Source organism: Capricornis sumatraensis, chromosome 7 (genome assembly GCF_032405125.1).
Source record: "Capricornis sumatraensis isolate serow.1 chromosome 7, serow.2, whole genome shotgun sequence".
Lineage (NCBI taxonomy): Eukaryota > Metazoa > Chordata > Mammalia > Artiodactyla > Bovidae > Capricornis > Capricornis sumatraensis.
In genome coordinates this window covers 99,905,986-99,929,058 of record NC_091075.1, presented here as the reverse complement: position 1 = coordinate 99,929,058, position 23,073 = coordinate 99,905,986, and the positions used below count along the sequence as shown (strand labels likewise).

General features: G+C 44.8%; 1 protein-coding gene across 1 annotated transcript in view; it reads left to right on the top strand.

Moving 5' to 3' along the window:
• Positions 1-23,073, top strand: part of SCD5 (stearoyl-CoA desaturase 5) — a 172,655-nt gene that overhangs the window by 120,421 nt on the left and 29,161 nt on the right. The window contains exon 3 of the mRNA XM_068975285.1: positions 4,613-4,818. Within this exon, the coding sequence (XP_068831386.1) occupies positions 4,613-4,818 (206 nt within the window). The remainder of the gene's footprint in view (positions 1-4,612; positions 4,819-23,073) is intronic.

Sequence of the window (23,073 nt, the reverse complement as noted above, 5' to 3'; positions counted from 1 at the left end):
TAAAGTCTTTATTGAATTTGTGACAATATTGCTCCTATTTTACGTTTTGGTTTTTATTTTTGGCCCTGAGGCATGGGGGTTCTTATTTCACCTGCCAGGGATTGAACCCACACCCCCTGCTTTAGAAGGTGAAGTCTTAACCACTGGACCGCCCGGGAAGTCCCTTTTTGCTAGTTTGAAATACAAAACCAACAGATGCTCTTGTTAAACATTTCTGAGTATAGAATAAAAAGTATTTCTCCTATCTTCCAGTCTTCCATCCTTGATGTAACCCTAAGACTGTGTACTTCATGTTTCTCTCCAGAAAATTTCTATGGACACACACACACACACAAATAGTATTCAATTAATGAATGTATCACAAGGTAGTAAGTAAAATCCTGTTATGTGGAAAATCAGGGTTTTTCCAAGTTCAGTGGACGTCTTTGTGATTAAGCATTTGCACAGAGCCATGATTATTTCCCTGAGATAAACTCCAGAAAACAAATCGCACCATTTTAGCACGTCTGATATGTGCAGGGCATTCACCTTTCATATGATTTATGCCAGTTTCTCACTGTCATCCATAAGCAACTTTTACTTTTTAAAAATCTTTAAAAGTATAACACATATAGAAAAGTGTCCAAATCACGGGTTAAACCTGCCCTGTCCAATACGATAACCACCAGCCACACGTGGCACACTAGAACTGTGGATAGTCCAAATTAAGGTATGGCTGGAAGTGTAAAATACCCAGTTTCGAAGAACTGGTCCAGAAAAAAGTCCTGGGAAATATTTCATTAATGATTTTATGCTAATAATATATTGAATGACATTTTGCATGTAGTCTGTTTAGTAAAGATACATGAGTAAAATTGATTCCACTTGTCTAATTTCACTGTTTTCGTGTACTTACTAGGGAAATGCAAGTCACATGTGTGGCTTGCACTCGGTGTGTCATGGACAGCACAGAGTAGGACCCCGTACAGATCCTCAGATAATAAACCCGCCACTGAGGGATGCACTCCTGATAGGCTCTCTTCCTCTCCCGCTCCTTCCGCCACACGCCCACCTGTGCCTCAGTTACAGCCAGCGCTCTTAGCACTAATGTAGCCCCCTTCACCACCAACAATCGTCTGTCAGGTTCAGTTCAGCTGCTCAGTCGTATCCAACTCTCTGCGACCCCATGGACTGCAGCACTCCAGGCTTCCCTGTCCATCACCAACTCCCGGACCTTGCTCAAACTCATGTCCATCGACTCAGTGATACCATCCAACCATCTCATCCTCTATCACCCCTCTCCTCCTGCCCTCAATCTTTCCCTCTGTCAGGAATGATCAGTAAACACGTGGCGAATGCCCACTTTTGAAGGTAACGGGGTACTAAGACCGTAATCTACCGGAACCGACCGGAAGTACAAGCTCTAAGGTGCACCTTTTGCTAATTGATTGCTGAGAAAGGGTATGTATTTTGACTTCAGGAATTGCTACTGGATTCAACATCATGCTCCTGCTAAAATGTGCACACAGAGCATGGAAAGACGGAATATGCAGACTTGATGGACAGTTCATTGATGGAAGGCTGCCGTCTCTTATCAGCCCTCAGCTTTCACTTCCTCACTTATTGATTGTACCAGACACACCCTTGGTGCACATACCTTTTCATCAAACACGAATGCTGTTCCCACGTTGGCTTCCACACCCAACCTGAAGTGTGGAAACAAAATGCAGAGAAGTAGGAAGAAAAAGCCCTAGGGATTAGCGTGTGACTCTTGTTTCCTTTCTGCCCTATTGTTGGCTTATGTCTTGTTCTTTGAGTCACTTTTTCACTGGACTCATTTTTAGAGTAAGAAATAAATAAAAGATTTTTCAAAGTACCTCATAAAGTATTTGGGCTCGATTGTATGCTCAATTATTTGGAATGTGGCCAAAATCCTTGGTTCATTCCATTGCTTCACTCAGAGTAGCTTCTGTAGGGAAGGTCTCCAAGGTGAGAGGAATTAAAGAAACATCTCTGCTGCAACTTGTCCTCATTATCACTCTTTTGTTATCGTTATATCATGCTTAATTTTATAAGAATAATGTTTCTAGCCCTTTGGAGCCCTCCACTTAGTTTTTATAAAATTGCATTGTAATAAATTCAGGAGTCAACATAGCCTTTTAACAAGAAAAATGAGACTTCTCTTTCAAAGATTCCCTCTCCCCTGAACTTGAAGGATAAGGGAAATATCTTGCTGAAATTAGTGTGAACTAAGAACCGAAAGAGCTCTCTTTGTTCCGTGATTAGTTTAACTTACTAGATGAACTTGAATACATATCTTCTAAGCCTTAATTTTGCCATCTGTGAACTGGGGAGAGAGTGTTCCCCCATAGTTCTATGTTCAGATGCGTTTGCAATAAAAGCAATACATTGGATGAAAAAGTAATAAATTATTCCCCAGGCTGCAGTGATCTTGACATTTACAATTCCTTCCTGACTCGATTCTGTGATTATAAGTAATGAATGCTTTCACTCTTTCCAACCACTGTGTTTCAACACACTGGTAAAATTTAAAGACCTCTTTCTTATCACAGTAAGCCAAGCTATAATTTTTGTCTTACACAGACTTCTAAGCACCTTTTTTCCCTCTTTGCATTCAAAGCTGAGCATATACTTTTTAAGGTCTTTCTACTTTCCCTCTCTGTTCCATTACCAAAATGTTAAGCAAATTTTTAAAGTTATAAGATAAAGAAGATTGCATCACCTTCCACCAGCACTGGGTGAGCTAGAGACACACACACATACAAAATTCCATAAATCCTTTTCTGATTAAAAGAACTGTTAAAACTTTGAGAAAAAAGCAGTTCTCTCTCTTCTCATCATTAGGAAGAACCCAATATCTGTGAAATGACAGATTCCTAATGAAAGCATGACTCAGTACTGAATAATACAGTATAAAACATTATTACCTCTTTTTAAATGGCTTATACACTATATACATTTATTTTTATTTTCAGATTATAGTTGACCCCGAAACAAGTCGGAGGTTAATCCACCTATAATTTTTCGTTGACTTTTCCTATCTGTGGTTCCTTTACATCCTCAGAGTCAACCAACCGCAAACCATGAAGTACTATAGCATTTCCTTTTGAAAGATATCTGTGTATAAGTGGATCTGTGCAATTCAAACCCATGTTGTTCAAGGGTCAGCTGCAATTTTCCTATCAAAAATGCTACTTCCCAACTTAATTTGCCATTCTCAAAGTTTTGAAAGCATTATCAAATAATAGCAAAACAGAGTATAAACTGAAAAAGTCTATAGGTCTCTCTGGCCCATGGCTATAATAGTTAAGGTTTCATTAACAGTTTCAGCTGAAATACTTCCTCGGATAGCTTACCTAGGACCTCCAGACCCTGACACTGTCTCCCATCATGAGGTCAACAGCCGATCCCCCATGTGCTTGAGCCCCGCCCCATCTGTGGGTTTGGCAGAATCTGCTGGACTCCGACGTGTCTGCTTCTATGGGCACCAGAGTCTCTCTTGGGATTCCAGTGAGTGCTGCCTGCCTCTCCACATGGGATGCTGCCAAGCAGACCAGATTCCTCAAAGAGCCAAGTCCCCTCCCTTCCTGTCTGTGACACACTGTTAGAGCAGTCCTCAGACAATGTTATTTGTGCCTCGGCATTTTGCAGAGATTTGGTCAAGTAGCTCTTTGGGCTTTTACTTACTGACTTCCTGTTCTCTGGTGTGTTGGACAGGAAGCCCATTGAAGAGAAGGAGGAAGGATAGAGAGAGTCAGGCCAAGAACTAACCCCCTTCTATACTCAGGGTTGCCCCTTTCCTTGAGGATGAATGTCTCTTTTCTGGACATGAACGATCTCTCAGTGGGCTTCAGTTCAGTTCAGTTCAGTCACTCAGTCGTGTCCGACTCTTTGCGACCCCATGAATCGCAGCACGCCAGGCCTCCCTGTCCATCACCAACTCCCAGAGTTCACTCAGACCCATGTCCATCGAGTCAGGGATGCCATCCAGCCATCTCATCCTCTGTCATCCCCTTCTCCTCCTGCTCCCAGTCCCTCCCAGCATCAGAGTTTTTTCCAATGAGTCAACTCTTCACATCAGTAGTCCCCACCAGAGCTTTCTTCTGGCTTCCTTACTAGTTCACTCATCAAGGCAGAACCTCCTACAGTGGGCACATCCTAATTCCCTGGTGACTCAGTCAGTAAAGAATCCACCTGCAATGCAGGAAACCTGGGTTCAATCCCTGGGTAGAGAAGATCCGCTGGAGGAGGGCATGGCAACCCACTCCAGTATTCTTGCCTGGAGAATCCCATGCACAGAGGAGCCTGGCAGGCTGCAGTCCATAAGGTCTCAGAGTTAAACATGACTGAAGTGACTTAGCACACATGCAAGGACAAGCTAAGATGCCTACTAAGTGAGGATGTATTTTTGTTTGGATGAAAACCACCCCAAATCAACCCCCGGGGATTGAACTTGAGGTTGAGAGACTGTGGGTTGAGGATGGGAGCAAGTCTGCCAGTGATGAGGATGGAAGTGGGGATGGGAGTAGGCGGGGGGTGGGGGAAATTGGGGAACTTTCAGGAAACGCCGGGATGCTTGATCCTTTCACTCAGGTCTGCCTTCTCCCTGCAGAACGACATCTTCGAGTGGTCGAGGGACCACCGAGTCCATCACAAGTACTCGGAGACGGATGCTGACCCGCACAATGCCCGCCGGGGCTTCTTCTTCTCCCACATTGGCTGGCTATTTGTCCGCAAGCATCGGGACGTCATTGAGAAGGGGAGGAAGCTTGACGTCACCGACTTGCTGGCTGACCCCGTGGTCCGGTTCCAGAGAAAGTAAGTGAGCAATCACTATCGATGTCCCTGAGGGACAGGACCCAGAGACAGAGCCCAGTGAGGTGTAATAATATCCCCAGGCAGTTCCCCTGCAGATTGGATCTTCCTGCGGTCGCTCTCTGTTGATTCATTCCCTTTTGATCATGATGTTTTTCTCTGTTCACACATTTGTTTTCAATCTGACCTTGATTTTGAAATGGAGTTCCTGTAAGCCCACTTGTCATTTCTTTCCGACCCATCTGCATGACTGATTTCGTGGAATGTTTCTGTTGTTTTCCTCACTCGCTCATCCGTGTTTCCCTGGGCTGTCAAGGAGGGCAGAGAGGATTTGCTTTGTTTTAGTGACACGCTGGACTCCAATGGGACTGGTCTCCCTCTCGGTCCCCTGCTCTGTGCTCCCGGAATCCTCCCCTCCCCCACTCCTGGAACTGTTAACACCAGAAGGTTTCTGTGCAGAGAAAACATGCCCGGGTAACAAAGAGCCTCAAAGTGCTTGTATGCATGCACGGTGTCAGCTGAGCGGTTTCCGCCCGTCAGCGTTTACAGGGTGACTCTCCTTTCAGCAGCCCGCCGGTGATAGCCTGCCTGTCACTGCTGCAAGTGGGGAGCATCCAAGGTTCACATTTCCACTAGGAAGCTGGCTGCATCCATGTTGCTGTAGATCCGCAGAGCTGGCCACAGTGTGTTAGTTGCTCAGTCATGTACAACTCTTTGCCACCCTGTGGACTGTAGCCCACCAGGCTCTTCTGTTCATGGGATTCTTCAGGCAAGAATACTGGAGTGGGTTGCCATTGCCCTCTCCAGGGGATCTACCTGACCCAGAGATCAAACCCGGGTCTCAGGCATTGTAGGCAGATTCTTTACCATCTGAGCCACCAGGGAAACTCATGTTGGTTTAAATCAGTTGGCCATGATGAGAGCACTTATAAATAGATTCCTTGCCCCCAAAACCATGGATTTATGTGCAAAGAGAGATGATTTGAGAATGGCATTCTAGTGAGATCCTTGAGTTGGTATGGTGGACAAATGGTCCCTGGATACCATCTCCACTGACAGGCAAGAATCATTTGAAGTGTTCTCTCAAACAGAATCTCCTGATAATGGAAATGGAGTCTGCACCTTTGACGCAAAGTTCCTTGCGTGAGAGGAAGTATGGCTTAGAAATGTGCCCCTTTGATCCTTTAGCCTCTCTTCTCACATCGAAGATGGTGGTGAGAAAAGGGAGGGTGGAAGAGACAGATCGCATAGGCCTGCACTTGAGCACCTCCACATCCTTGCAAAAGAGCTGACTGCTCTCAGGGCTCAGCTGTGGCTGTAAGATGGGGGTAACAGTAGCACCTGTCTCTTACAGTTTTTGTGAGGACATAATGAAAACAAAAAGGATGGGAAATGCCTGGCACATGGTATAGACGTGTGATGACTCACACCCTGGGCGGGAGCTACTCCAATCCCCCCAACCTGCTTCCTTTCTTTTTTTCAGTTGTGCTGGGTCTTTGCTGTGGTGGGCTCAGGAGTTGTGGTGCATGAGATTAGTTGCCAGCATGTGGGACGACCTTAGTTCCCCAACCAGGGATCGAACCTTTGGTCCCCTGCATTAGAAGGAGGATTCTTAATCACAAGACCACCAGGGAAGTCTGCGAACCTCTGCTTCTGTTGACTTCACCACAGGCTCTTCTTTCCCTCCTCCATACAGTTCTTTCAGGCGGATGCAACAAGTTATCGATAGCCAAAAGTTTTATAGCAGAAAATAATAAGATGCTTTCAATTAAATGACTTCTTGATTTCTAATTTTTTTGTCATGAGGGTAAAATAGGAAAATCTGCAAAATTCAGAGAAGTAGAAAGAAAATCACCCACAGTTCTAACACATAAACACAACCACAGTTTAGATTCTATAACATCTTCTACATTTATGCACACATTTGACATATTTTTACATGATGAAAGTCATACTGCTTATGTAATTTTATGTCTTGCCTTTTAACTTCAGATTATGTTGTAGGCACTATTATCAAAGGCTGCATGGGTTCACTGTTTGAGTGTCAGAGTTTATTTAACCATCACTCCGTGGTAGGATATGTATGTCGTTTCCAATTTTGTGATATAAATGACGTTGCTAAATGATTAGTAATGCTTTGGGACAATCAGACCTTAGATTAATTTGAAGAGCTCAGATGAGAAGGCAGAGGATCTTCTATTTTAATCATAAGAAGTGAGCCGAGTATAATAGTGTGGTTTCTCTGACCATAAAAATGGAAAATTTTTTTCAAGTTTTCCCTTTCAAACAATGTGGTAATCTGATTCTTTAGGTGTCTACTCATGGTACATATGTCCAAAGACTATCTCTAAAGGCAGGCAGAAGAACAAAGACTATTTCAGCATGTTCCCTGAATAGATGTCCGAGAACATCTATCATTACCAGTTCAGTGACCGAAGGATTGCAGTATCAAAAACCATTCATTCACAGGATCATTTCACATATCATTGAGCTCCTGCTGGAAGTCAGAGCTGAGGATACAGTCTTAAAGATTGGTCTAAGTTCCCCCAGAGTTTGCAGACTAGCAGGGAACCCACAAATTAACTTACAGATAATTATACTCTAGATGGAGGAGAATGACATATTATAGGGTAGAGTAACACAGAGAGGGGTCTCCTCGCCCACCCTGCAGGCTGGAAGGAACCAACTCCAAGCCAAGACCTGAAGGATGAGAAGTTAGATAAGGATGGGGGCTAGAATATTTATTATGTCTGTCACTTCATAGAGGTCTACAGAGCCCTTGAGTTTTGGAGCTTTTTACAGATCAGTTAACCCATGCCTTCCATTTTTCCTATGAGAAAACAAATAAACAAAATGTAAATAGAAAGTTGGGAATCGAAGTCCTGTCAGTCTGTTTGTGCTACTATAACAAAAATACTGATGACCAGGTGGCTTACACAACAGACATTTATTTCTCACAGTTTTGGGGGCTGGGAAGCCCAAGATCAAGGCACCGGAAGATTTGGTGTCCGGTGAGAGCCTGCTTCCTAGTTCCTAGATAGCTGTCTTCTTGTGTTCTCACAGGGCAGAGGGGCAAGAGAGCTCTCTGGGGTCTCTCTCATAAGAGCCCTAATTCTGTTCATGAGGGCTTCACTGTTGTGACTTACTCACCTCCCAAAGCCCGTCATTACCTTGAGGATTAGATTTCAACATATGAAGCTCGTTGTTCAGCCACTCAGTCATGTCCAATTCTTTGTGACCCCATGGACTGAAGCCCACAAGGCTCTTCTGCCCATGGGATTCTCCAGGTAAGAGTACTGGAGTGGGTTGCCATGCCCTCCTCCAGGGCATCTTCCTGACCCAGAGATTGAACCCGCATCTCCCGCAGCTCCTGCGTTGCAAGCAGGCTCTTTACCACTGAGCCAGCAGGGAAGCCCTAAGACCCGATGCAGCCTCATAAATAAATAATAATAATAAAAGAATCACTGAACTACAGGAAGAGAGCTACATTCATGAAGCCAGCTTTACCCATCCTGTCATTCAGGCCCCATAGAGGAGGCAGATTCCTTAAAGAGTGAGTCCTTGCTCATAGGAATGGGAGCTGGAACAGTGGGTCCCATCATGGGTGGCACTGCCACGTCGGGTCTCAGACCTTGCTGTTCTGTGCCAAGTTGGAGGGGCATCTTGAAAAACAGAAGATGCTCACTTGGAGCCCAGTCTTGTGCCATTTCAGCAGCACTCCTTAGAGAGTCCCTCTCCTGGATGGAATTCATATCCCCTCTGTGGTCCTCTGAAGGCAATAGTCCTTGTTCCATTTTTAGTGGCTGGGGTTTGCCACTGATTCACTACCTCCTGGAGAGCAATGTTTGTGCAAAGAGACCCAGCTAAACACTTGGAGAGTTTTCTCAAACAGACAAATGTGTAAATGACAGAGACCCAGAATTCAGAGACTCCTCCTTCAGTCAGAAGTTTGCCCAGGTGGCACAATAGTAAAGAATCCACCTGTCAACCACGAGACTCATATTCAGTCCCTGGGTTGGAAAGATTCCCTGGAGGAGGAAATGGCAACCCACTCCTTATTCTTGCGTGGAGAATCCCATGGACAGAGGAGCCTGCTGGGCTACAGTCCGTGGGGTCCCAAAGAGTCAGACACGACTCAGTCAGCACACACACACACCTTCAATCAGAACATGAGCAGTGATAATTTTAGTTTATTTATTCTTTTGGCCACTGTGTGTGGCATGTGGGATCTTAGTTCCCCAACCAGGGATTGAACCAATACCTCCTGCAGTGAAAATGTGGCATCTTAACCACTGGACCACCAGGAAAGTCCCCGAGCACTAATATTACAATTGATGGAGCCACTGTGCTTGGTCATCCTAATGACAACCCATCAAAGGAAAAGCTTGCCTGAGAGCCAGCTTTCCATTATACACTCTAATAAAAGAGAGAAAATAGTGGCCTTAAGGGTAATAGGGCTTCCCTTGTGACTCAGCTGGTAAAGAATCTGCCTGCAATGTGGGAGACCTGGGTTCAATCCCTGGGTTGGGAAGATCCCCTGGAGAAGGGAAAGGCTACCCACTCCGGTATTCTTGCCTGGAGAATTCCATGGACTGTATAGTCCGTGGGGTCGCAAAGAGTCAGACATGACTAAGCGACTTTCACTTAAGGGTAATAGGAAAGTGGCATGGTTCAGTCCTGGTTCCAATCTTTTCCTCTAAGAGATCATTCTACTGAAGCGATTACAAGCAGGTAGCTGGAAAACTTCAGGTTTTGCTCTATTGTCAAGCTGTGAATGCCGAAAGGGCAGGCATTAGGAGATGAGAGGTTGAGAAGCCAGCGGTGTCACATTTAGACAGTGGCGGCTCGGGTCCCTGCCTGGCTCCTGTGCCTTCAAGATCTGTGCTTGTCCTCGCAGGGCAAGAAGATCACAGGGCAAAAGGGCTTGCCACCTGGAACCTCCTTCCACTTTTAGACCTTGCCTTGGGGTCCTAGGGTCCTGGAATTCCCTGCCCAAGTGTCTCTGAGCTCACTTTCAGAGTCTGCACCAGCCTCTCCCAGGCTCTGTCCTCCTGAAGGGAAGTGCGTGCGCCCTAGACCGAGAGTGGCTGAGGGGCCATGTTGCCGTGGGGAGGAGCTTAGATGCCTGGGCCTGGATTTCAATGCAGAGAAGACAGACGTGGGAAGAGAAGGGGTTTAGCCACAGCTAAGGGCCTCCACCTCTTCTCTTGGCCTGGACCCTGAAAATGTTGGGGGTGAGCCTAGAAGGGGCTACTCATAAGGTTGGCAGTGGGTCTCTCAGGTGGGAATTGTGTTTGTCTTAAGATAGAGGTTCGTTTCTCTCGCATATGAAAGAATTGCACAGGTCCAGGTTATGGCAGCCATGCAGAGCCAGGAGAGGGCTGGATTCTTTTGTCTTTCTGCTCCGTCCTTAGCATATGACTTTCCATGTTTCATTCTGTGGTCCAAGGTCACCACTAAAGTTTCACCCAAAGGAAGGTGGGGGTAGGGATGGGGTTGTGCTGTTTTCAGTCCCTCGTCATGTCTGACTCTCTGTGGCCCCATGCACTGTAGCTCATCAGGCTACAAGCGATTTTCCAGGCAAGAATACTGGAGTGGGTTGCCATTTCCTCCTCCAGGAGATCTCTCTGACCCAGGGATCAAAGCAGCGTCTCTTGTAGTCTCCTGCATTGGCAGATGGGTTCTTTTACCACTGAGCCACGTGGGAAGCCCTGAGAAGAGATGAAAATGTGTAAACCTTGCCATTTCAGGAAGAAAGGCATTTGAATCTTTTTGAGGTCGATTTCACCTCACTTTGTCTCCTAATTTGTTATTGTTTGTCTTTTTTTCCCTCCCTTTCTTAAGGACAAGCACCAACTCTCTCAGTAATACCTTCCTTCCTATGACTTCGTTCTAGTCCTTTCTGTGTAAACCCTAAATGTATTTCTCTGTTGGTAACATCACATAACCAAGACAGAGCAGTCAAACAAGTCTACAGTTGACTCATCTTCACTTCTCTATCCTCGAAGCTTCATCCTCCACATAGAGGATTCCCTAGGTTGGGGGTGGTGGGATGAATCACCTGGGAATTTACAAACAAGTTGGCTCCATCTCTGTTGACCAAATCCATTGCCCTCTGGTTCTGGCTCCATGCTGGGTCTTGGGGAATCTCTCTCCACCCTGAGTTCTTTAGCCTTGCGGCCCTACTCTAACTGTTGCTAGAGTGATACAACAATTCTTGTCTAGAATTTAGTGACTTTGAATGGCTGAGCACATTGGTTGGCTAATTGTATTTTATGGAAAACTCTATAGAAATCCCCTGCGAGAGATTCTAGATAGTGAGACATTCAAACATCCAAACGTGTGCATGAGATGTTGGGGACAGAGCCTTTCAAACATAAATACCCTCTGTAGCTCCCTTGCTCATCAGTCACTTGTGGTATGACCACTGCCTGTCTCACTTGGGTCCTTGATGGTCTTGCAAGAGCAGAATCAAACTGTCCCCAGGGTGAGCATCACTCAGGCATGCTGTATGCAGAGCCCAGCTCTTGGGCATCATCTCTGCCCACTTACACCTCGATAATGAAAGTCTTTGGATTTCCCCCCATGGTTCAGTGGCAAAGACTTCACACTCCCAATGCAGGGGGGCCAGGTTTGATCCCTGGTCAGAGAACTAGATCCATCTCCCTGCAGCTGAGAATTCAAACACAACTAAAAGATCCCACATGCTTCAAGGCAGATTGAAGATCCCGAGTGCCACAGCTAAGACCTGGCACAGCCAAATAAAGAAATATTAAAAAATAATGGAAGCCATGAGGCACATGGGCTTCCCTCGTGGCTCAGATGGTAAAGAATCTGCCTGCAATTCTGGAGAACCCGGGTTCAATCCCTGGATTGGGAAGATCCCCTGGAGAAGGGAATGGCAGCCCACTCTAATATTCTTGCCTGGAGAATCCCATGGACAGAGGAGCCTGTCGGGCTGCAGTTCATACAGTGGAAAAGAGCTGGACACAGCTGAAGCGACTAATATGCATGTGAGACACGTGGCGTTTCTAGGGCATCGAGCCTCCTTTTCCTTTCTACGTGTATCACTTGTCATTCAACCACTGTGCTTTGAATATTTGCTGCATACCAGGCTTTGCTCTAGAAGCTGGCAATGGAACAGGAACAAGGGAACCAGATTCTGGACAGAACTTGCTCTTTCTGTCTAGAGCCTGCATTTGGGTTTGGGAAAGAGAAAGGAAGCCTCGCCAGGCACCCGCCCGTGGCCTGACTGGGTGTCTCTCTCCATGGACGCCTTGGCTGCCCCCTTTTCCACCTCTCCTGTTACTGAGTCCTGTCCCCCGAAGCTGTCTCCAGTTCATGCCGTCTTGTTGATGGGCCTCTTACCGTCTTGGCTGTCTTTGTCTCTTTCCTTGCCAGAGGGCTTTGTTCCTTGGTGCCTTTCTCTGCATGAGGACACTTTCCCTCTTCTATCACACAGCATTCTCCCTTCTTTGATGTTCCCCATGTCTTCCTCTCCTCCAGCCTCTTGAGGGAACAAAAGCCATTCAGCCTATTGCTCAGGCGTTTTGTTTTTGATGGGTGAGGGTTTTGTCCTCTTGTAATCTCTCCTCGCTCCATTGTCTTGCTCAGGTTTATTCTTTTCACACATTCTTTGTATCTGTAAATGTTCCTTCTCCTTGAATCTTTTCTTCCACTTGAGCGCCCAGTCGTGTCCGACTCCTTCTAACCCCACAGACTGTAGCCCGCCAAGCTCCTCAGTCCATGGGATTTTCCTGGCAAGAATACTAGAGTGGGTGGCCATTTCCTCCTCCAGGGAATCTTCCCAACTCAGGGATCAAACCCACATCTTTTGGGTTTCCTGCCCTGGCAGGTGAGTTCTTTACCACTAACACCACCTGGCAATGGCACCCCACTCCACCACTCTTGCCTGGAAAATCCCATGGATGGAGGAGCCTGGTAAGCTGCAGTCCATGGGGTCACTAAGAGTCGGACACAACTGAGCAACTTCACTTTCACTTTTCACTTTCACGCATTGGAGAAGGAAATGGCAACCCACTCCAGTGTTCTTGCCTGGAGAATCCCAGGGACGGGGGAGCTTGGTGGGCTGCCGTCTATGAGGTCGCACAGAGTCGGACATGACTGAAGCGACTTAGCAGCAGCAGCAGCAGCAGCAGCGCCACCTGGGAAACCCTGTGAGAGAGAGCCTATCTCTGGTTAACAGCTTGGGTCCTGGAATCTCTCCCACTCTGTCCTCACTTTAAAACTGTGGCATCTTATCCGGGCTCTGTAAAACTTTTAAGAATGAAATAATTTATTTCTTTGAATAGTTTTCTCTACATCCAGCTGTCATTGACAGGAGTTAAAATTCTGAATTTCTGAGGTCCAAAGACTTGATAAAAATCAGTGGAAGAGGTTAGAGCTGTATTCAGTTAGATCCCTTTGTTAAAAGTCAATAGGAAAAAAAAAAAGAAAGAAAAAAGTCAATAGGAAGAGGTGAAACATCCCAAGCCAAACTTCTGGCCTTTCCTTTAAAAACATTTTTATTGGGGTATTGTTACCTTACAGTGTTGTTTTTGGCCTTTCTAAAGAGACTCTGCTGTAGTCAAACACCTGGATGACACTCTGGGATACAGGACAGAGATGATTCAATATTGAGGTGGCAGCACCAACAAAGTTTCCCTGTTTTAGTGGCTAAAAATTTGGACAGGGGAGAAAACATGTGACCCATAGTTCAAGAACTCATTTTGACTTTTTAAAAATTTCCAAGTAAAAATGTCATTTGTTTGCCTCTATAAGGGGTACTTTTCCTACTAGGACTTTGGGAGAACTTGCCTGAGTGTGTGTGTGTGTGTGTGTGTGTGAACACACACATCAACCGCATTAGTATCATTTTTCTTTCTCCACGCTGACCATCCATGTCTATGTGTGAAATTCCCCTGCAAGATGAAGAGACAGTGTCTCAAATGTCATCTGAATATTCCAGTCACGAGCATGTTAGACATATTAATCAGCAGGTGTCAATGGATTTTTGAGCTGCAGTTTGTAAAGTGTTATCTTTGCTTCACTGCTGATGGCAATAAGGCATCTTCTTGCATCTTCGAGTCAGTTCAGTAGGCACTAATAGCTGCTGTTTAACCTGGTGGCTCAGATGGGGAAGATCTGCCTGCAACGCAGGCAAGCCGGGTTCAATCCTTGGGTCTGGAAGATCCCCTGGAGAAGGGAATGGCTACCCAGTCCAGGATTCTAGCCTGGAGAATTCCATGGACAGAGGGCTACAGTCCATGAGGTTGAAAAGAGTTGGACACGACTGAGCAACCAGCACTTTCACGAACTGCCTACTGTGTACTTACATCATGTCTTTGTTCTTGCTGTTCAGTCTATTTCTGATTCTTTCAATAACTCTGTCATGTAAATGATGATACCTGGATTCTGTTCTTGAATTCTAAAGATTCAGGCTCCCCATGGCCTTGATTAACCATGTCAAAAACGAAGAGCACAGTAAAAATTCTTAAAAAAAAAAAAAAAAAAAAGTAAAGAAGAACAGCCCATATACCTGCACAAAATTATTCTGTCAAAATCACTGTGGACAGTGACTGCAGCCACGAAATTAAAAGATGCTTGCTTCTTGGAAGAAAAACTATGACAAACCTAGACAGTGTATTAAAATGCAGAGACATCACTTTGCTGATAAAGGTCCATCTAGTCAAATTTATGGTTTTTCCAGTAGTTATGTACTTGTGTGAGAGTTGGACCATAAAGAAAGCTGAGCACCAAAGAATTGATGCTTTTGAACTGTGGTGCTAGAAGGCTCTTGAGAGTCCCTTGACTGCAAGATCAAGCCAGTAAATCCTAAAGGAAATCAACCCTGAATATTCATTGGAAGGACTGATGCTGAAGCTAAGGCTCCAATACTTTGGCCCCCTGATGTGAAGAGTCAGATCATTGGAGAAGACCCTGATGCTGGGAAGGAATGAAGGCAAGAGGAGAATGGAACGACAAAAGAAGAGATGGTTGGGTGGCATCACCGACTCCTGGACATGAGTTTGAGCAAACTCCAGGAGATGATGAGCGACAGGGAAGCCTGGCATGCTGCAGTCCACAGGGTCACAAAGAGTCGGACTTGACTTAGTGACTGAACAACAAATAAAATATTAATGTGCTCAGTTATGTCAGATTCTGCAACCTCATGGACTGTAGCCCACCAGCTCCTCTGTCCATGTAATTTTCCAGGCAAGAATACTGGAGTGGGTTGCCATTTCCTTCTCCAGGGGATCACTCCAACCCAGCGATTTAACCCGTCTCTTGTATCTACTGCACTGACAGGCAGATTCTTTTACCACTGCACCACCTGGGAATCTACCAAAACTAAAAAGTCTTAGTTTTCATGTAAGTTTTGAATAATTACAGAGATGTCAAAGCAAAATTAGAATGACATTTGAAAGACTGACAAAATGAAAGACATTTTGGTGCAAGTAGATAACATTCTCACTAATATTTAGACATTATCAATTCCTGGCTCTATTTCTAGACCATGTAGAGATTAGTCTTTTAATATTTTCTTGGAATAAACAACCCTTCAAGTCATGTATATGGCTCCAGTCCCAAAGTTTCGGCCTGCAAAGAGAACATCCACAACCTTTCTAAGAGGCTTCTCGTTAATCCTTATTTATTATCTAGAAACTTAACTTCATTACTATTGGCTTATGCATCAAAGAGGCCCTTTTTGCCTTTTCTTTGCCTCTTCTTTCCCATTTAGTAGGGAGAAAAAAGTGGGAAAAGTTTTTCATAACAGAAAATTCATTTCCTAGTTATTATTTCTTCTAACAGTTAACTTAGAAAATTTCTCTAACCTCTGAGCTCTTGAAATCTGCACATTATCTTTAAAAGATATTTTTAGCACAAAATGTAATATAAATTCAATGCAAAAAATTCAGAAAATGCAAATACAATTTGTAAAAAATAAAATAATATGTAGTCCTTCCACTCAGAAAAACTTAGCTGAAATTTTGATGTATAGCCTTCTAAAGTCTTTTTAAAGTACGTTATGCTGTTCTTTCTACAAAATATATCCATACTCTATATACTATTTAAAAGTGATTAAAATAAGAAAAATATATTTAATATTTCCCTTAATTATTTCCTTTCCAGCCTATTTACTGTGTGTGTATCCTAATTTCCATTTGATATCATCCTTCTACCCAAAGAATTTTCTTCACTATTTCTTGTAGCACAGTTTTATTGGCAATAAATTCTCAACTTTAGTTTGTTTGGAGGTCTTTATTTTAATTCCATCTTTGAAAGGTATTTTACTGAACATAAAACTCTGGATTAACACAATGTTAAAGCAGACTTTCAGAACAACAAGATGTCAGTCTTGCCTTGTATAGAATCTGAGAAGTCTGCTGGAATTCTTAGCATTATTCCTGATCTAGTTCCCTGACCAGAGTTGAATCCGGGCCGCTTGCACTGGGATCGCAGAGTCTTAGCCATTGGACCACCAGAGGTCCATAAGCAAGATCCAGTGTCAGTCACTCAGTCGTGTGCGACTCTTTGTGATCCCATAGATTTTAGCCCTCCAGGCTCCTCTGTCCACCGAATTCTCCAGGCAAGAATTCTGGAGTGGATTGCGATTTCCTTTTCCAGGGGATCTTCCCGACCCAGGAATCAAATCCGTGTCTCCTGTACTGCAGGCAAATTCTTTACCTTCTGACCCAGGTCCTCATATGATGTTTTTCTTGCTGCCTTCAAGATTTTTTTTGTCTTTGGTTTTAAGCAGTTTGACTCTGCTGTGTCTAGGTTTTTTGTTTTTGTTTTTGTTTTTGAGTAAGGGCAGAGCAAGAGAGTGCTATCCTGCTCGAGAGTCTTTGAGCTTCCTGGAAATGTGGCTTGTTGTCTTTCATTAACTTTTTTAAATTCATTTTTTATTGAAGTATATTTGAATCACAATACCGTTTATTATAGGATACTGAGTATAGTTTCCTGTGCTACACAGTGGGACCTTGTTGTTTATCCATTCCATATATACCAGTTTGCATCTGCTAATCCCAGATTCCCACTCCTACCCTCTTTCATCCCCTCAAGCCCTTGGCAACCACTGTTCTCTCTGTCCCCTAATTCTGTTTCTGTTTCATAGATAGGTTTATTTGTGTCTTATTTTAGATTCCACATGTGAGTGATACTGTCTGGTATTTGTCTTTCTCTTTCTGACTTGCTTCGTTAGTGTGGTAATCTCTAGCTGCATCCATGTTGCACCAAATAGCATTATTTTTCTACTTTCTTATGGCTGAATGTGAAATGTATATATGTACCACATCTTCTTAATCCAGTCACCTGTCGATGGACATTTGTTTCCATGTCTTGGCTATAGTGAATAGTGCTGCTATGAACATAGGGATGCTAGTATCTTTTTGAATTATTGTCTGGATATATGCCTAGCAGTGGGATTCCTGAATCATATGGTAATTCTATTTTTAGTTTTTTTCTGAGGAACCTCCATACTGTTTTCCACAGTGGCTGCATCAATTTACCTTCCCACCAACTGTACAGGAGGGTTCCCTTTCTTCCACGCCCTCTCCAGCATTTGTTAGACTTTAATGATGGCTGTTCTGACCAGCATCAGGTGGTATCTCATTGTAGTTTTGATTTGCATTTCTCTAATAATTTAAGATTGCAGCCATGAAATTAAAAGACGCTTACTCCTTGGAAGAAAAGTTATGACCAACTTAGATAGCATGTTCAAAAGCAGAGACATCACTTTGCTAACAAAGTTCCGTCTAGTCAAGGCTATGGTTTTTCCAGTGGTCATGTATGGATGTGAGAGTTGGACTGTGAAGAAAGCTGAGTGCTGAAGAATTGATGCTTTTGAACTGTGGTGTTGGAGAAGACTCTTGAGAGTCTCTTGGACTGCAAGGAGATCCAACCAGTCCATTCTAAAGGAGGTCAGTTCTGGGTGTTCAATGGAAGGACTGATGCTAAAGCTGAAACTCCTAATACTTTGACCACCTCATGTGAAGAGTTGATTCATTGGAAAAGACCCTGATGCTGGGAGGGATTGGGGGCAGGAGGAGAAGGGGATGACAGAGGATGAGATGGCTGGATGGCATCACCAACTCGATGGACATGGGTTTGGGTGAACCCTGGGAGTTAGTGATAGGGAGGCCTGGCGTGCTGCAATTCATGGGGTCACAGAATCGGACACGACTGAGCAACTGAACTGAACTGAACTGAATCATTTAAGATGTTGAGCATCTTTTCATGTGCCTGTTGGCCATCTGTGTTTCTTCTTTTGGAGAAATGTCTCTTTATGTCTTCTGCCCATTTTTCAATTGGGTTGTTTTTTGTTGTTGTTGAGTTGTATGAACTGTTTGTATATTATTTCATTAATTTTTGAAAATTCTTGGTCGTTATATCTTCAGATTATTTTTGACCTTGTTTTCTATCTTTGTCTTTTTCTAGGACTCTAATTACACAGATGTCTTACTGTTTCATGTTCCACAATTCTTGAAAGTGCTGTCCTGTTTAATTCACTCTTTTTTATCTTTATATTTCAGTTTGAATAATTTCTGTTGACATATCTTCAAGTTCATGAATTCTTTTCTCAGCTATGCCCTAACAATACGCCCATCAAAGAAACTCATCTCTGATACTGGTTTTTATGTACAACATTTGCATTTGACACTTTTGTACTTTCTATCTCTTTGCTGAAATTTCCCGTCTGTTCATGCATATTGTCTATCTTTTCCACTAGATCCCTTTAACATGTTAATTATAGCTATCTTAAAGTGCCTATCTGATTGATACAACATCTGGGTCATCCTTGAGTCCGGTTCTATTTATTACTTATGTCTTGATAATTTTTTTCCCTGTGCTTTATGTGATTCATAATTTTTAATTATGCTAGACATTGTGCCTGGAAGAACAGAGAGACTGAGGTAAATATCATTTCTTACTGAGAATGGGCATACTTATTCTTTCAATCCATCAATGTTGGAGGTGTGTGGCAGAGGGTGGAGGCTGAGTCAGTGAATCAAGAGGTGAGCTGGATTTGGGTTTTGTTGTTGCTATGGTTACAGTTAGTGCACCACAGATTTCAATGGATGGTTGCTATTACTGTGTGTGTGTGGAGTGGAACCTGGGGTGCGAGAGGAGTTTTCTAAGCATTTATTCTTTACCCTCAGCTTTCAGCTGTCTCTGCACACCTGCACACAGAGTAGATCTCTCTCGTACTCTTGTCCTCTCCTGTTTCTCTGGGCACGGCTTGTTGTAGGGGTAATGGGGTTTCTTTGTTGTCCTGGCCTTGTATCAGTCTTGGGCAAGCCTGAACCTTTGGGTTAAGGCTTTCTAAGCATTCCTGCCTTTCTCTGCAGTGAGAGACCTGCTTTGGAGCAGTGCGTAAGCCAGTGGACCGAAGATTTTTGCTTCCACCCTTCGCTAAGCTGCAGTGGCTCTTTGCTTATGTCTGGGGGAGAGAGACTCCTACTCCTCCCTTAGAGAAAAGCAAGTTTTGCTTTTATTCTTCTCCCAGAAGCAATGGACTTCTGCCTGGTCCTAGAGGCCAGAGGGTTTTCTGCCCTCCCCACTGGAGCTTGAGATTTTTGCTTTGCAAGAGAAGGCTCTGGGAAAGAAGATGAAGCTATCTTGTCTCCCAGCAGCAGCTGCTTGTCTGTGTCACCTCCTGCATGTCTGTGAAGTGGAGGGGGCCTTGCGCCAGTTTCCTCCTCTGCCTCTAACCTTTCTTATGAACACCCAGGGGAGGTCTGTAGCAAAGAGCTTGAGAGTAAGTGTGAGCTCCCTCTTGTCTGAGACTCTAAGCTATTCTGCATCAACACTCTAACCCACCCTGGGCCTTTAAGTACGCCTTGAATGTTTAGCTAATTACATGGTGACCACCTCCTGTGCTTGTGCTCAGCCAAAAGTGAGGCAGTTCCTGGATGGACCTCTCCTTCTTTGAAATTCAGTTTACTTGGTTGCCTTGTGACCTCAACTCTCTGACGGGCTCAAGAAAAGTTATTATTTTGTAAATTACTCAGCTTTTTCTCATCATTCAGATGGAAACAACGTTCTCTTAGGACTTTCCACATTGTAAGTGGAAGCAGAACTCAGCATCCTACTTTATAATCTGCAGTTTTCTCTTAACAGAACACTGTGAAGTCTTTCCAGTTTTAATTTTTTTTATTTTTTAAATTGGAGTATAATTGCTTTGCAATGTTTTGTCAGTTTCTGCTGTACAACAGCATGAATCAACCATAGGTATACATGTACCCCCTCCCTCCTGGGCCTCCCTGCCACCCCCCATCCCACCACTCTAGGTCATCATAGAGCACTGAGTTGAGCTCCCCGTGCTATACAGCAGATTCCCATTAGCTATCGACTTTATACATGACAGTGTATTTATGTTAATGCTATTCTTTTCTTCATTCCACCCTCTTTCCCACCCTGTGTCCACAAGTCTGGTCTCTACATCTGCATCTCTATTCCTGCCCAGCAGATAAGTTCATCAGTACCATTTTTCTAGATTCCATATATATGTGTTAGTATGTGATATTTGTTTTTCTCTTTCTGGTTACTTTGCTTTGTATTACAGATTCTGGGGTCATACACATCACTACTGCTAAGCTAAGTCACTTCAGTCGTGTCCGACTCTGTGTGATCCCAGAGACGGTAGCCCACCAGGCTCCCCTGTCCCTGGGATTCTCCAGGCAAGAACACTGGAGTGGGTTGCCATTTCCTTCTCCAGTGCATGAAAGTGAAAGGTGAAAGTGAAGTCGCTCAGTCGTGTCTGACTCTTAGTGACCCCATGGACTGCAGCCTACCAGGCTCCTCTGTCCATAGGATTTCCCACATCACTACAAACGACCCCAATTTTGTTTCTTTTTATGGCTGAGTAATATTCCATTATGTATGGGTACCATATCTTCTTCATCATTCCTCTGTTGGTGGACGTTTAGGTTGCTTGCATGTCCTGGCTGTTGTAAACAGTGCTGTGATGAACATTGGGGTAGTCTTTCCAGTTGTAATCCCTGCTTAGTATCTCATTGTGAAGATGTATTGTAATTATTTCCGATGAATAATGAGGGATTCCCACCCCTTTAAATTCCCACCATGCTCCACAGCTAGAGAACAAAGCCCGTGCTCCACAACCAGAGAACGAAGCCCATGCGCCACAGCTAGAGAACTAAGTCCATGCTCCACAACTAAAGAACTAAGTCCATGCTCCACAACCAGAGAACTGAGCCCGTGCTCCACAACCAGAGAACTAAGTCCATGCTCCACAACCAGAGAACTAAGTCCATGCTCCACAACCAGAGAACTGAGTCCATGCTCCACAACCAGAGAACTAAGCCCGTGCTCCACAACCAGAGAACTAAGCCCGTGCTCCACAACCAGAGAACTAAGCCCGTGCTCCACAACCAGAGAACTAAGTCTATGGGCCACAACCAGAGAACTAAGCCCGTGCTCCACAACCAGAGAACTGAGCCCATGTGCCACTACCAGAGAACTGAGCCCGTGTGCCACAACCAGAGAACTGAGCCCATGCTCCACAACCAGAGAACTAAGTCTATGGGCCACAACCAGAGAACTAAGCCCGTGCTCCACAACCAGAGAACTGAGCCCATGTGCCACTACCAGAGAACTGAGCCCGTGTGCCACAACCAGAGAACTGAGCCCATGCTCCACAACCAGAGAACTAAGCCCGTGCTCCACAACCAGAGAACTAAGCCCGTGCTCCACAACCAGAGAACTAAGCCCGTGCTCCACAACCAGAGAACTAAGCCCGTGCTCCACAACCAGAGAACTAAGCCCATGCGCCACAGCTAGAGAACTAAGTCCATGCTCCACAACTAAAGAACTAAGTCCATGCTCCACAACCAGAGAACTGAGCCCGTGCTCCACAACCAGAGAACTAAGTCCATGCTCCACAACCAGAGAACTAAGTCCATGCTCCACAACCAGAGAACTGAGTCCATGCTCCACAACCAGAGAACTAAGCCCGTGCTCCACAACCAGAGAACTAAGCCCGTGCTCCACAACCAGAGAACTAAGCCCGTGCTCCACAACCAGAGAACTAAGTCTATGGGCCACAACCAGAGAACTAAGCCCGTGCTCCACAACCAGAGAACTGAGCCCATGCTCCACAACCAGAGAACTAAGCCCGTGCTCCACAACCAGAGAACTAAGCCCGTGCTCCACAACCAGAGAACTAAGTCCGTGCTCCACAACCAGAGAACGAAGCCCATGCGCCACAGCTAGAGAACTAAGTCCATGCTCCACAACTAAAGAACTAAGTCCATGCTCCACAACCAGAGAACTAAGCCCATGCGCCACAGCTAGAGAACTAAGTCCATGCTCCACAACTAAAGAACTAAGCCCGTGCTCCACAACCAGAGAACTAAGCCCATGCGCCACAACCAGAGTACTAAGTCCATGCTCCACAACCAGAGAACTAAGTCCATGCTCCACAACCAGAGAACTAAGCCCGTGCTCCACAACCAGAGAACTAAGCCCGTGCTCCACAACCAGAGAACTAAGTCCGTGCTCCACAACCAGAGAACTAAGCCCGTGCGCCACAACCAGAGAAATAAGCCCGTGCGCCACAACCAGAGAAATAAGCCCGTGCGCCACAACCAGAGAACTGAGCCCGTGCACCACAGCTAAAGAACTGAGCCCATGCTCCGCAGCTAGAGAACTAAACCTGTAACCCACAGCGAGAGAAGTCTGCATGGCACAGCCAAGACCCAGCAGAGCCAAAAAGTAAATAAACTATAAATGCAAGAATTTCATTTTGTTTTTTTAAAAAAGAGAGACTGTCTCCTCATCTCTCTTCCTTTCTTTTTGTTGTTAAAGAGAGATATCTGAGAAAGTGAGGTGACAATGCCTACTTTTTCTTTAATGGTTTTATTTATTTGTGGCCGTGTGGGATCCCCGTTGCTGCCTGGGCTTTGCTCTAGCTGTGGCAAGCAGGGGTTACTCTCTGGTTGTGGAGCACAGGCTTCTCACTGTGGTGGCTTCTCTTGTTGCAGAGCATGGGCTTTGTGCCCACAGACTGCAGGAGCTGCAGCTCCCAGGTCCTGGAGCACAGGCTCAGTAGTGGCAGCATGGGCTTAGCTGCTCTGTGCCATGTGGGATCTTCCCAGGATGGAACTCGCATCTCCTGCATTGGAGAGTAAGGATCCTTTACCACTGAGACACCAGGAAAGCCCTCAGGAATATTTTAGATTCTAGTTTTCCACACTCGTATCTGGTGAGAGAGGCCAGGATGAAGAGGCCTGGGAG